This window comes from Dipodomys spectabilis, unplaced genomic scaffold, assembly GCF_019054845.1.
Source record: "Dipodomys spectabilis isolate Male_0828 unplaced genomic scaffold, ASM1905484v1 ptg000017l, whole genome shotgun sequence".
Taxonomy (NCBI): domain Eukaryota; kingdom Metazoa; phylum Chordata; class Mammalia; order Rodentia; family Heteromyidae; genus Dipodomys; species Dipodomys spectabilis.
Window position 1 is genome coordinate 7,272,236 of NW_024870694.1, and position 12,867 is coordinate 7,285,102.

The 12,867-nt window shown below is 38.2% G+C and overlaps 1 protein-coding gene across 7 annotated transcripts in view; it reads left to right on the forward strand.

Annotated features, from left to right (window-relative positions):
• The window catches only part of Sec22a (SEC22 homolog A, vesicle trafficking protein), a 49,094-nt gene extending 41,595 nt beyond the window's left edge, over positions 1-7,499 (forward strand). For 5 of the 7 annotated variants that reach the window (XM_042669482.1, XM_042669499.1, XM_042669491.1 and 2 more), the window contains exon 7: positions 6,459-7,499. In XM_042669482.1, the coding sequence (XP_042525416.1) occupies positions 6,459-6,659 (201 nt within the window). In that variant the 3' untranslated portion in view covers positions 6,660-7,499. Of the gene's footprint in view, positions 1-4,458; positions 4,531-6,458 lie in introns of all 7 variants that reach the window. The other 2 variants (XM_042669527.1, XM_042669518.1) reach the window with 2 other exon arrangements.
• Positions 7,500-12,867: the final 5,368 nt, after the last annotated feature.

Sequence of the window (12,867 nt, forward strand, 5' to 3'; positions counted from 1 at the left end):
TTGTTGTAAGAGTAGTCTATGTGCTCTTTACATGCATTATCCTTGGGGATAATGATCTACAAAACCATAATACATCACAACTAGAATACTGAGATAGAAAACATTCCCATCACTACAAGTATCCCTTGTGTCTTAAATATGTTATGTAAGTGGAATGATACAATATGTAAGTATCTTAATTCAGACTGATGTAACAAAATATCATAAACTGGGTGCTTCAACAATAGATGTTTATTTCTCATAGTCCAAAAGTCTAGGAAGTTTAAATCAAGGTGTTGGCTAATGTGCTTCTTATAGGGACCTCTTCCAGGCTTGTAAAACACTGCCACCTCACGGTAGCCTCACCTGTAGGAGAGAAGGTGCTGATGCTTCCTTACAAGGGCACTGATCCTTTTATGGAGGCTCTCATGATCTCATCAAAACCTAATTACCTCCTAATGATCCCCCAAAATATTGGTGTATAATAATTTACTAAGGGGTTTTGTTTGACTCCGGTATCTTGCACTTGTATATATTTTAATCAGAATAACCTCTCTATTGTGATTTTTCCATCTTCTCTAAATCTATTCAACAGCTTTCAGTAAATTTCCTTATGCACTCCTCATATACAGACACAATGTACTTTAGTATTAGTCACTCTCTGTCATTCCCTTTCCCTCTCTTTGCTCCTGGTTATCCCCTCAAAGAGTCCCATAGTTATAATCATGTTATATAATAATGTATGTATATGTCAATGAATGTGTGTCTTTTAGGTTTCACAAATGAGTTACAACAAGTGATAACTGTTTTTTTGAGCTTGCACTCAACAATCTGCAACCGATCCATTTTTCTGCAAATAACATGATTTCCTTTTCTTTATGGCTGTGTAATGTTCCATAGTATGGATATACTATATTTTGTTTATACATTAATTGCTTGATGAACTCCAGCATTGCTCTTTTTGCTCATGCTTCCATATGAGTTTTTTGATTGTTTTTCTGATTTCTGCAAAGTGACACTGGAATGAAGTACTCATTGAATATGTAAGTTGCTTTTGGTAGCATGGCTGTTTTCATGATGTTTTGCCAATCCATGAAACATCAGATCTTCCTATCTTCTGATGTCTCCGTGGATTTCTTCCTTCAAGATTTTAGTTCTCATTGTAGAAGTCCTTCACTTTTTTGGTTGAATTTGTATCTAGATATTTAATTTTTGTGTGTCTATTGTGAAATGGGTTATTTTCCTAATTGCTTTCTCAGCTCGTTCTTTTTTGGTATATAACAAAAGCTAATGGTGTTTGTATGTTGATTTTTGGCTATATTACCCAAAGGGTTTATCTCATCTAGGGGATTGTTTGTGCAGAATATTGTGTCCTTTAAGTATAGGATCATATCATCCACAAAAAGAATAATTTGACTTTTTCCCTGGATAAATCCCCTTTATTTCTTTTTCCTGCTTTATTGCTTTGGCTAGGAATTCCAGTATTATATTAAGTAGGAGTGGGGCGAATGGACCTCTGTCATGTTCCTGACTTTAAGAAACATTTAGTATGATATTGACTATAAGCTTGTCGTATATGGCCTTTATCATGAGGTATATTCTTTCTATTCCTAGTATCTTCAGAGCTTTTATCAAAAAGGATGTTGAATTTTGTCAGGCTTTTTCTGTGTCATATGATCATGTGATTTTTGTCTCTTTCTGATTTTGTGTTATACTGATAACTGTATGTTACACCATCCTTGGTATACGATTCATGGGGTATGATTTTTTATAATGTGTGGTTGAATTCAGTTTATAAGAATTTTACTGAGAATTTTTGCATCTATGTTCATCAAAGAGGTTTTCCTATAATTTTCTTCCTTCTCCACTTCTCCTTCCTTCCTTTTTTCTTTTCTCTATGTTTCTGTCTTAATCTCTCATTATCCTTATTTAGCTTTAAAGTCAGTACAATACTTGCTTTATAGTATGAGTTTAGTATATCACATCCCTTTTTATTTCATTTAAGGACAGTTTAGTGGTGCTAATTCTTTGAAAGTCTGATCAAATTTGGCAATTAAATCCATCAGTTCCTGGATGTGGGCTTGAACTCAGGGCCTGGGTCCTGTCCCTGAGCATAGTTCTCTACCACTTGAGCCATAACTCCATTTCTGACTGTTTTTTGGGTTTGTTTGTTTTTTTTTGATGCTTAATTGGAGATTTCTTGCCCAGGCTGTCTTTGAAATACAATTTTCAGATCTCAGCCTTCTGAGTAGCTAGGATTACAGACATGAGCTACCAGCAACTGACTAGAATCAATTTGTTATTTTATTGATAAAGGTTTATTTTTTTTTCTCAAAGACCAAGTTTATGGGTTGGGAAGGTGGCTCAGTAGTAGAGCGCTTGCCTGCATGAAGCCCTGGGTTTGATTCCCCAGCACCACATAAGCAAAAAGAAAAAAGCTGGAAGTGGCGCTGTGGCTCAGGTGCTAGAGTGCTAGCCTTGAGCTGAAGAACTGAGGGACAGAGCCCAGGCCCAGAGTTCAGGCCCCACGACCAAATAAAAAAAAAAAAAAAGACCAAGTTTGTGTTTCATCGATTCTTTGCATATTTTTTGTCTCCAGTCCATTAATTTTTTCTCTATTGTTTATTATTTCTTTCTGCTAATTTTGGACTTGGCTTGTTCTTCTTTTTCTGTATGTATGTTTGTGTTTGTTTGTTTGTTTGTGTTTGTTTTGGGGCCTGAACTCTGGGCCTGTCCCTCAGCTCTTCAGCTCAAGGTTAATGCTCTACCACTTGAGCCCCAGCATGTGGTGCTGAGGAATTGAACCCAGGGCCTCATGCATGCAAGGCAAGCACTCTACCACTGAGCCACCTTCCCAGCCCTGTTTTTGTTTTGTTATTTTTTACTGGTGTTATTTTGTTTTTGTTTTTTGGGAGCTTGAGGTATATCATTAAGCTATCTATTTGAAAGTTCTCTCTCTCTCTCTCTCTCTCTCTCTCAGCACTGTCTTTGCTGTGTCTCAAGGGCTCTGGTAGGTTGTATTTTTATGTTTATTGAGGTCCAGGAACTTTTGGATTTCCCTTCATATTCCTTCAGAGGCCCGCTAGTTTTTCAACAATATGTTCAGTCTTCATGAAGTTAAATATTTGTAGTTTCTTTTGCTGCTGGACTGTAGATGAATTCCATTATGGTTGAAAATTTTCTATTTTGTTTTTCCAGCCTTTCTGTAGGTTGCTGAAACATTTTCTTCAGAATTCCACTTGTTTATCTATAGTATTTCTTATTTTTATAGAATGACATGGGGGATTTTAATTGGTTGTCCTTCAAATACTTCTCACAGTCTTCATTGTTTTATCAGTCCTCGTGAAATGTAGAGGACTTCCCTGCCCATATGTCTTGTTGTCCTCCCCTATTTATCATTGTCTTAAATTGTTCCTCTCTGTATATTTTAGAACACATAAGATAGTATAATAATCATTTTGCATCAACTACAAAACATAATGTATAAAATTAAGGAGGAAAAGGGAAACCAGTTGTACTTAACAGTATTTTCGGTCACCACACGTTCTTCTCAGTGATACAAGGTTGCCCCTTTTTATTGCTTTCCTTTCTGTTTAGGAATATTCTTTATCTATTGCCCTTTCATTCCTAAAGGATATTTTTATTGGATGCAGCATTCTCGGTTGACAGCTCCAATTTTCTTTTTTAATCAGTATTTTGGAAAGCTATTCCAGTTTTTCTTGTCTCTGTGGTTTCTGATGAGAGAGTCACTATTGTTACTGTTGAGAAATCTATTGCCTCATTATTGACAAGTGAAGAAAAATGCCCAGAATCCCACTAGGTCTCCGCTGACATCACCCTGAGAGGGTGGGGTAGTAACTCATTATCCACTTGGAAGGACAACCTGGTTTCCTAACTGCCTTCTAGAAGCCATCCTGGGAGTCTGGAGCTCTTTATAGCATTCTAGGTTCCACATCTACAGTTCCACACTTGGCTTTGATAATGTGGGTATGGTTGGACAACAGGCTTTTTTTTCGGAAGTTGGGGGAGGTGCACTGGGTATTGAAACCAATGCCTCACGTGGTAGACAAGCACTCTCACTGAGCTACATTCTGCCTTTCTCTAGTCTTTATCTTGAGGTAAGATCTTCCTGATTTATCCAGGGTGGTCTCAAACTTGAAATCCTCCTGACTCTGCTTCTGGAGTAACTAGGTCTACAATCATGTACCACTGTCCCCAGCAACAGGATTTTTGAAGTTATTTGGCTGGAGTATAATAGTTACTGTGTTATTGTCTAAACATTTTCTGTCTTGCTAAGGTACCACTTTCCTAGTCTTTTACTAGAGATGGCAAGATTCTATATTTGGTGGCATTCATAGTTGCCAGCTTCTTTAGCTAAGTGTGAGATCCATGAGGCAAAAGGAAACTCAGGAAGTAACCATTGTGGTATTCCTTGGGCTTGAGGGTCTTTAGCTTGTCTGTCTTCTCTCCATCGTTCAGGAGAGAAGAATCACCAGGAAGCATGTATTTGTTTGATCAAGGTGGTGTCACAGATCTCTCTGCATTGCAAAGGTATCTTTTTCTTCATGTAATTAAAAAGTAAATTATGAAGTAGAGACCATTACTCTTGAAAGTCCTTAAAAATCAGTGAGTTAAATATTAATTTTAAAATTAATATTGTAAAGCTCTTTTTACAACAGAATTCCCAGTTAGTTCAAAGAATGATCACCATTAGGCAAACAGCACCACAGTAATAGCTGCCACAGGCAAAAATGGATATTAACCCTAGTGGGTTAAGGATGATGAAATATTTGCATAATCTCAGATACCACCCACAGGAGACACTTGCTAATTTCAAAGGCATTAGCAGTGATTTCACTGTGGAGAAACTCAGTAGACCCCACCTTATCAAGTGATCAAAGATGACATCACCAGTAATAACATATTGCCCATCATGTCTATGAAATTCTTGCCAAAATTTCTCAACTCATCTTGAGAAAACACTAGATACATCTGTTCAGGTCATAAACGAGTAATTGAAGAGAGGGGACAGTTAATCGCAGTACCTCATGCTAGATGGGGTTCTGGATTAGAAAAAGGAGCCTACTAGCCACCATCAAAATTTGAATTCAACCTGTACATTAGAGCTGTTTTGGTGCCAGTTTCCTGCTCTGATGACGATTCTCTACTTAGGTAAGTGGGTAACATTAGTGGGAGCAGAATAAACTGGAACTGTATACTAAAAGCTGTTTCTGTAATTTTTCCTCCAAGTCTAAAATTATTTTTTTAAAAAGTACCCTCCTCTCCTTTTTTTAAACCTTCTATTCCGCCATGAAAGTCACTCAGATAAAATAAATGCTTTCAATTCATTTTGTTTAGATAGAAAAACATTCTTTTATAACTAAGTGAAGTGCTAATTTGCATAAGAACCAAACCTCTAACAGAACAAACTCCTTTACCCTCCTCTTATTCTGAAGCCAAGATGCAGTTTCACAGAGACCTGTGCATCTTTCTTTAGATCTTATGACCACATACAATTTCCATACTTGCCAGATTGTGAAGTACAGATGCTTTCTATGAAACGGTTTATTCAGTCAGTAAATTCTGTCGAGCACTTATTGTGTGGTGAATACTGTTTAGGATACTAGAAGTAAATGAGTGATCAAAGCAGTCAAAACTATCACCCATCACCAAACTTAGATGACAAAATAAGCATGTGTTTCAAGTTTGCTCATAGTATGTTATTTTTTTTTTTTTGTAAAAAAAAAACACTGGAATGCCAAAGTTGATGGGGTCACTTTCTACTGTACTTGTTTATTTTCTAGCCCATTTTTCTACTTAATCATTTATCTTTTTCAAGATATAGCTGTTTTATATTATATGTTCAAAGCATGTTTATAATCCTTCCACATTGCAATGTAAACTCTATGTGAGAAAGGGCTTTATCTCTTCTCCTTACTTCTAAAGAACAATGCCTGACTTGTAGTAGGCCCTCATATTCGTTCAGTGAATTCCTTCACAAATGCCCACCAAAATCCCGCACTTGATGTGATTTCTTGTATTCAGTGGAGGACCAGAAAAAAAACTGATTCATTAATATACAGGCTCAGGTTATGTACAGTGTATTTTACTGAGCAGCTTGTGAGAGCTTTTCATACTTTTATGGGTAAGACTGAATTCCTTTAAAACCCTAGGAACGCATCTTGGTTACCTGTCACCTTGAGATTTGTCTAGGGAGTCATCCAATTATATTTCCATTTAAAATATGATAAAAATGCTTTTTTGAAAAATGAAAAACAAAAGGAAAATTCTACTTCCTTTCAAGCTGTGGAACTTTTATAGCTGAATATCTTGGTTATGTAACATTATCTTATCCTTCATTGAAAAATACCCTTTTACTGTTCTCATTTTTTACTCTCTGATATGTTACAATGTGTATTAGAAATATCAGCTTCTAACATGTTACTTCTAACCATCTTTCATTTTTATATTTTGAACAGTGTTATTTACTTGTCTACTATACCGGCTGGCGAAATGTCAAATCATTTTTGACTTTTGGCTTAATCTGTCTGTGCAACATGTATCTCTATGAACTGCGCAACCTCTGGCAGCTGTTCTTTCATGTGACTGTGGGCGCATTTGTTACACTACAGATCTGGCTGCGGCAAGCCCAGGGCAAGGCTCCTGACTATGATGTGTGATACCATCCTTCAGATATATTGCCTTGAATTCAGGAAGGAAAGTAGCGGACATATTTTAACTGCCACTGTGATGATGAAACAGATAACAACAAATAAGAAGCTCTGAGTTCTTTCTCATCATCTTTCCATTTCTTATAAATCAGCATGGCATGCCTGTGAGCGTGCAAAACCTGCTAAGAAAATTCCTTTCAGAAGAACACAGGCAGTGAAAATATCATGAGGAGAAGGAAGAAGAAGAGCCTTATCTCTTCGGGGCCATTGCAGCGGAAGAACAGGCTGATGCCGCTGGAAGGAAGACCTGGCTGGTGGTCCAGAATTCTCCCCAAAAGAGTTCAATCAAAACCTAGCCATGGAACTTTTTCTGAGGACCAAGCAGGAATGCTACAACCTGAGTTTGCCTTTGTGAGGCTTTGCTATAGACTAAAGTATAAGATGCTGCAGAAATTGGAAAAGTTTATATTTTAAAACAAATTGTGCTAAATATCAGATTATTTGCACATTATAATACGAAGAGATTATGAAGTCTAGAGTGGTGTGGAGTTGATTCTTTTACTTTATGTTTTTGCCTTAGTCCTAATTCTGGAAATCACTGACATGGCAGGAGAAGGCTGTGGTGAGATCATCTCTAGAACAGCACAAGTATTGAGAAGAGTGATATATTTTCCTTTGTAGACCACATTTGTCATTTCTTTTGAAATTGCTTTTTAAAAATATGATTTATTAGGTGATACTCATTGCTTCCCAAATGGATCATTTTGAGTACTAGACCATAGTGTTGACTTAACACTTACCTTTCAAATTTTAGAGTTATTTTAAGAAGAAACAAATCCCACTCTAAGTTAAAAAACAAACCTGTATCACTTTGCCCTAAATAAAATATAACTACAAAGTAAAATTAACACAGAAAAAAAGGTTACTAAATTCTAGCTAGATATTAATGCCTGCCAAGGCCCCCATGTGGATCACATGGCATGCTCTTTGTAGTAATGAGAGATGTTACCAGCACCAAAATGAGGTTCTGGCTGTGGAATTATCAAAGGATAAAAGGAAATTATGGAGGGAGTGTCCCTTTCCCTGTGCTTCAGCATTATTGAAATCTGTGTTGACCCCATCTGTGTGCCACCAGAGGTGGCCCTGTGCTTTGGCAGCCTCAGACTGTGCTAAGAAAATCAGAAGGTATCTTGCCTAGCAGCTTTGCTTATTATTGGAAGGTAAGTATGCAGTGTTTCAGAGAACTTAATTTCTGGTAACATTTAGAAAGATTACTATTAAGCTAGTAGCAATTAATAATACAGGAAGTATAGCATGATTCTGTTATCAGATTCTCCATCTGTCCTGATTTCAGAAGTCACCTTCATAAGAATTTTTCTTTTTTGTTTTTTAAAGATTTCAAATAAGGAATACATTGGGTACTAAAATTTGGTATCATCCCCACCTGTGGGCCCTGTTACATGTAATTTATGTTACTGAACATATTTATTAAGTAAAAGAAATAATCTGGAGAGTTGTCATTCAACAGCTTTGTTGGACATGTGGCCATGTCTAGAAATGCCTATTTAACTAGAACCTTTCCTGTTGCCTCCTTTTCAGAGAATAGGGCAAAAAGAAGGCAATAAGCTTATGGCATCAGGGAGTTGTTAAAGGCAAGTTTGTTACCAGTAACAAAGCTGCATAGAAATTATGTGTATCTGAGATACCCCAAGGTATCATATGATTCTAAATTATTCAGCAATATTGAATTATGTTTGATAGTTTGCATTTACTGAGGCAGCAAAGCAAAAGTGCAATTTAGAAAGGGTTTCTAAATTAAAGGTTCCAACAGTTTTCTTGTAAGTAGTCGATTAACCCAGGAAGTTGGAGCATTCTGATTAACTGTGGTTTTGTTGAGTATTGATATTTTATAGCTGTCTTTCCAGATTCTTTCAGGAACTATCTCATTAGGTGATGAATTTATAATGTTTCATATTTGTATCCATTCAAGAACACTTGCAAACCTCTTACCAGTTATTTTTTTAAACTTAATTTTTTTTGTTTGTGTTTTTCTTATCAGCTTCTTTGGTAAGAGGATGTTTACACCTTAATGTAAAGAATGAAACAGGTATAAATAATGTTTTACATACACAGGTGTTTTCTTTCATTATTTGATTACTTCATCTCTGAGATTACATTGCTGTCAAAAGAAATTATAAGTTCTGAAAAAGATTTTGGCAACGGGCTGGGAAGGTGGCTCAGTGGTAGAGCGCTTGCCTTGCATGCTTGATGGCCCTAGGTTCGATTCCTCAGCACCACATAAGCAAAAAGAAAAAAAAAAAAGGAAGTGGCGCTGTGACTCAAGTGGTAGAGCGCTAGCTTTGAGTTGAAGAGCTGAGGGACAGCGCCCAGGCCCAGAGTTCAGGCCCCACAACCGGACCCCCCCTCCCAAAAAAAAAAAAAATACATTTTGGCAATGGATGTAAAAAAAAAGTCTAAGTTTTTGAGATAGAACCACTTCCACCTCTTAATGTGTGTGACCCTGGTATCTTAATTTAAATTGCACCTTTATTCCTAAGAGCACATACCTCTTCCCCCTCCCCCCCCCCCCCACCCACCCTGCCCACAGTGAGTTTTGTAGTGTGGGGAAATTAGTAGTTACCCTCAGGTTAAACTGGAGGAGTCCTAGGTGACCAGAGCTTATTGACTTCCATAGCTTACATGTACAACTCTACAACCTCCTAGCACTGAGTTCTTTACACTGGTGGGACTACTGACTGTGACTAGATCTTATAGCATGCCTGTTCTTGATAAAATCAAGCAAATGAGTGAGGGCTTCTGAAATCATTGGTTCCAGACATGCTACTGGTATATTTTACCTAAAATACTGCTTTTTAACTGCCATGAGAGTAAAGGTACTCTCATGTACTTTATATAATGAAAGTAAATTACAATATTCACCTGTAAGGTATAAATATGTATACATACTTATATTTTTGTGTAATGTATACACATATATAATATACACATTTATGTACATTGGTATCTTTCCCAAAAGAACTTGAGTGCAGCATACCAAGAAAAGACATAAAATAGATAATATGAACAGAAAGGGGATATAAGACCAAGGAAAATGGAAAGAAAGGTTAAAGTGTTGCCCTTACTCTGTGTTAAAATGTGATTTGAGAACATCCTGGAAGTTTAAGAGAAGAATATATCTTTGGGGGATCTGTCCTGACAAATTTTGGTAAGAATTCTCACTGGGCTTGGGGTCTTTGGAGTGCCACAATGAACAGAATTTCTGATTAGACTAATGTTTGTATATTAAGGTTGTGTCTTAGTATGAGTTGTGTGTAGTACTATTATTACTTTCAGGTGTGTGTGTTTGTTTACTAGAAGCTTGTTTCTGTAAGAAATCTTGCCCTAAGCTAAAAGTATCTGTTAAAGCTTAAAAATCCATTTGAGACAAATGGGTTAAAATCATGGAGGACTTTTACCCAAGTTTATGGTTTTATGTAAAATGATCGTGCATTCTTGGATTAGCATGTTTACTTTACAATACATATATTTTTTGTTTTTACAGTACAATTTAGAGAGGAAAAGTGTGACCCCCTTTCTGTCAGGTCATATCTAGAAACCCACTAGGTTGCTGCTTTGCCAAGACTCCACAGAGGCAAGAGCTTTGTCATGTGAGACTTCATTTCCACAGTCCAAAGGAGGCAACCCTCCCACCTGTGTGCTCTGGAGATTAGATGTCTTCTAAATGGGTGGTTGCTTGGCCTTTACTCCAAAGGTTCACTAAAGTAGATTGAGGATACACTGAGCACTAGATTTCCACTGGAGCACAAAAGTGTGTGTGTGTGTGTGTGTGTGTGTTATTTATCTTGTTAGTATTTAACAAGCATTTGTGTGTGTGTGTGTGTGTGTGTGTGTGTGTGTGTCATTTATCTTGTTAGTATTTAACAAGCATTTGCTTCACTCCAAGAGGTAGAGCTACTGTGAAGTTTGTGCTGAACAAAAAATTACTTCAGAAGCATCTATCACGTAGACAAATCGAACACTTAGCCTTACAGCAAATCACAGGTCATTCTTCAAGGCTGAATTCTATGGTCTATGGTCAGGCCTCTTAAGTGGTTTGTTTGTGTTTTTTTTTTTTGCATGATCTCTAAGGAGATGCAGTCTTTCTACCTAGAAATTCTGTGGTAAAACAGAATTGAGTCTTTTGTTGAGATTGGCTTTAATAATATGCTTGCTAACAATTAGTAAGAACGGTTGCAACTCCGAGGGTTTTGAGTGGGCTTGGATGAGAGCTGAGTCAACTGTGTGTTAGCCCCCTTCTGGCTGCATTCTTCACCAAGTGAGGGTGCCTCATCCTCACAGGTGTGCTTTGGGACTGCAGTGGTTCTAGCTCTGTGGTATTGGCAGGCTGCAGCCTTCTGGTTCAGCATCTCTGTAAGTGACCAAGTTTGTGTGTGTGTGTGTGTACGTGTGCGCGCACGCATGTTTTTGTTTTGTTTTAGCAAATGATATCACAGCTTCGAAAGACTATAGAGTTGGAAGGCACATGGTTTACGTCCTCCTGCCTGTTAACGTTGAATGCAATTGATTTGTGGGCACCCAGGTGTTCTGTGCACTGGAAGTGCTGGGGTGTCATGAATCATCAGCACAATTGGGGGCCATTGGAAACTCCAGGAGAAACAACCTTAGTTCTCGGTTCCTGAATTTAATACCTTAGTACCATGAATCCTCTGTTTCCTTAGCAACAAGTATTTTCAGCCCATCCTCAACCACAGTTCATATTTGCTCTCTTCCCTCCCACATCCCACAGCACAGCATGCAGACATCATCCAGCAGGCACACAGAGCACCATCAGGTGCTCACGTGCTCAGACATCCCGTTTCTCCTTTGGCTCTGATGGCTTGTTTTCAGCCTCAGTCACTTGCCTACCTTGTGCCAGTGCTTGGCTTCACGGCTGAGTTGCGAAAGACTTGCCTACATGTAAACGTATTTTGCCCTTGCACTTTTGAGTTTTTCCAGTGCCTTTTATGGGCCAAGTACCCACAGAAAGCCAGTCTTCACAGTAGCTCAATTGGAGGAGACACTGTCTCATTTTCACTTGAAACTAAGGTTTGGGTCAAGAACCTGTGCTTTGTGTAGTTATTATATCAACCAGTGGTAGCGTGAAGTTCAAACCTGAGATTTGGGCTTTGATTGAAAAGTTAGTGCTCATCTCTCTATGACCACAGTGCAGCTCAGAAAGAAAATTGGTAGTGTGTGTGTGTAACTGGTAACAGCTGGGTTCTTAGCATTGTAGCAGCAGTGAGACTAGATGAAGCAGACATGGAGGAGAAATAGCAATACACGCTGCATCCTGCAAAACAGGCACCATGGCAGTGGGCATGTTCCCCCCACAGAAAGCATTTCTGAGGGCTTTCTCTTTCATGGACAAGCCCTAAAGACATGGTGCCAGGATATCAACCCACGTCTCACTCAGACCTTATGCTTATAACTACCAAATGATTTTAAGCTGTGTAATATGGAAAGCTGTTTTAACGTATATTAGGTAATATACACTGCCTTTTGAATAAAAGACATCAGGTTTGTGCTGAGTTTTTTTTTCTTTTTGGGGGGGGGGTCCGGTCATGGGGCCTGAACTCTGGGCCTGGGCGCTGTCCCTCAGCTCTTCAGCTCAAGGCTAGTGCTCTACCACTTGAGCCACAGCGCCACTTCCGGCTTTTTTCTTTTGATTATGTGGTGCTGAGGAATCGAACCCAGGGCCTCAGGCATGCAAGGCAAATACTCTACCACTGAGCCACCTTCCCAGCGCCTGTGCTGAGTTTTGAAATGTAGCTGCCCTTGGTAAATTAATTTGCTAAAATCCCTATATTTCAAACAATGACAAGACAGATGGAGGCAGAAGGTGTGTGGAGACTACAGGTGCTCCGATAGAATGCATGGAAATAGGCCCTTGGTATTTGTAGAAGTAACTCTTGAGTTAAGCATCATTGCTGATTCATATGATCCAAACCTTTACTTTTCCTAGTAGGATGGCTAGAATACATTGGTTCTTTGGCTTGAAGTAATTTTGTGGGTATTCTTTATGGGTTCCTGTATTTGAAAACAACTAAAAAAAACAAGAGGTAATTTTTTACAGTGTAGCCTTGCAAGCAATTTCCTTTCTGGCTTAGTTTCCTCTCAGGTACAGTGTGTGTGTGTGTGTGGGGGGGGGGTAATAAGG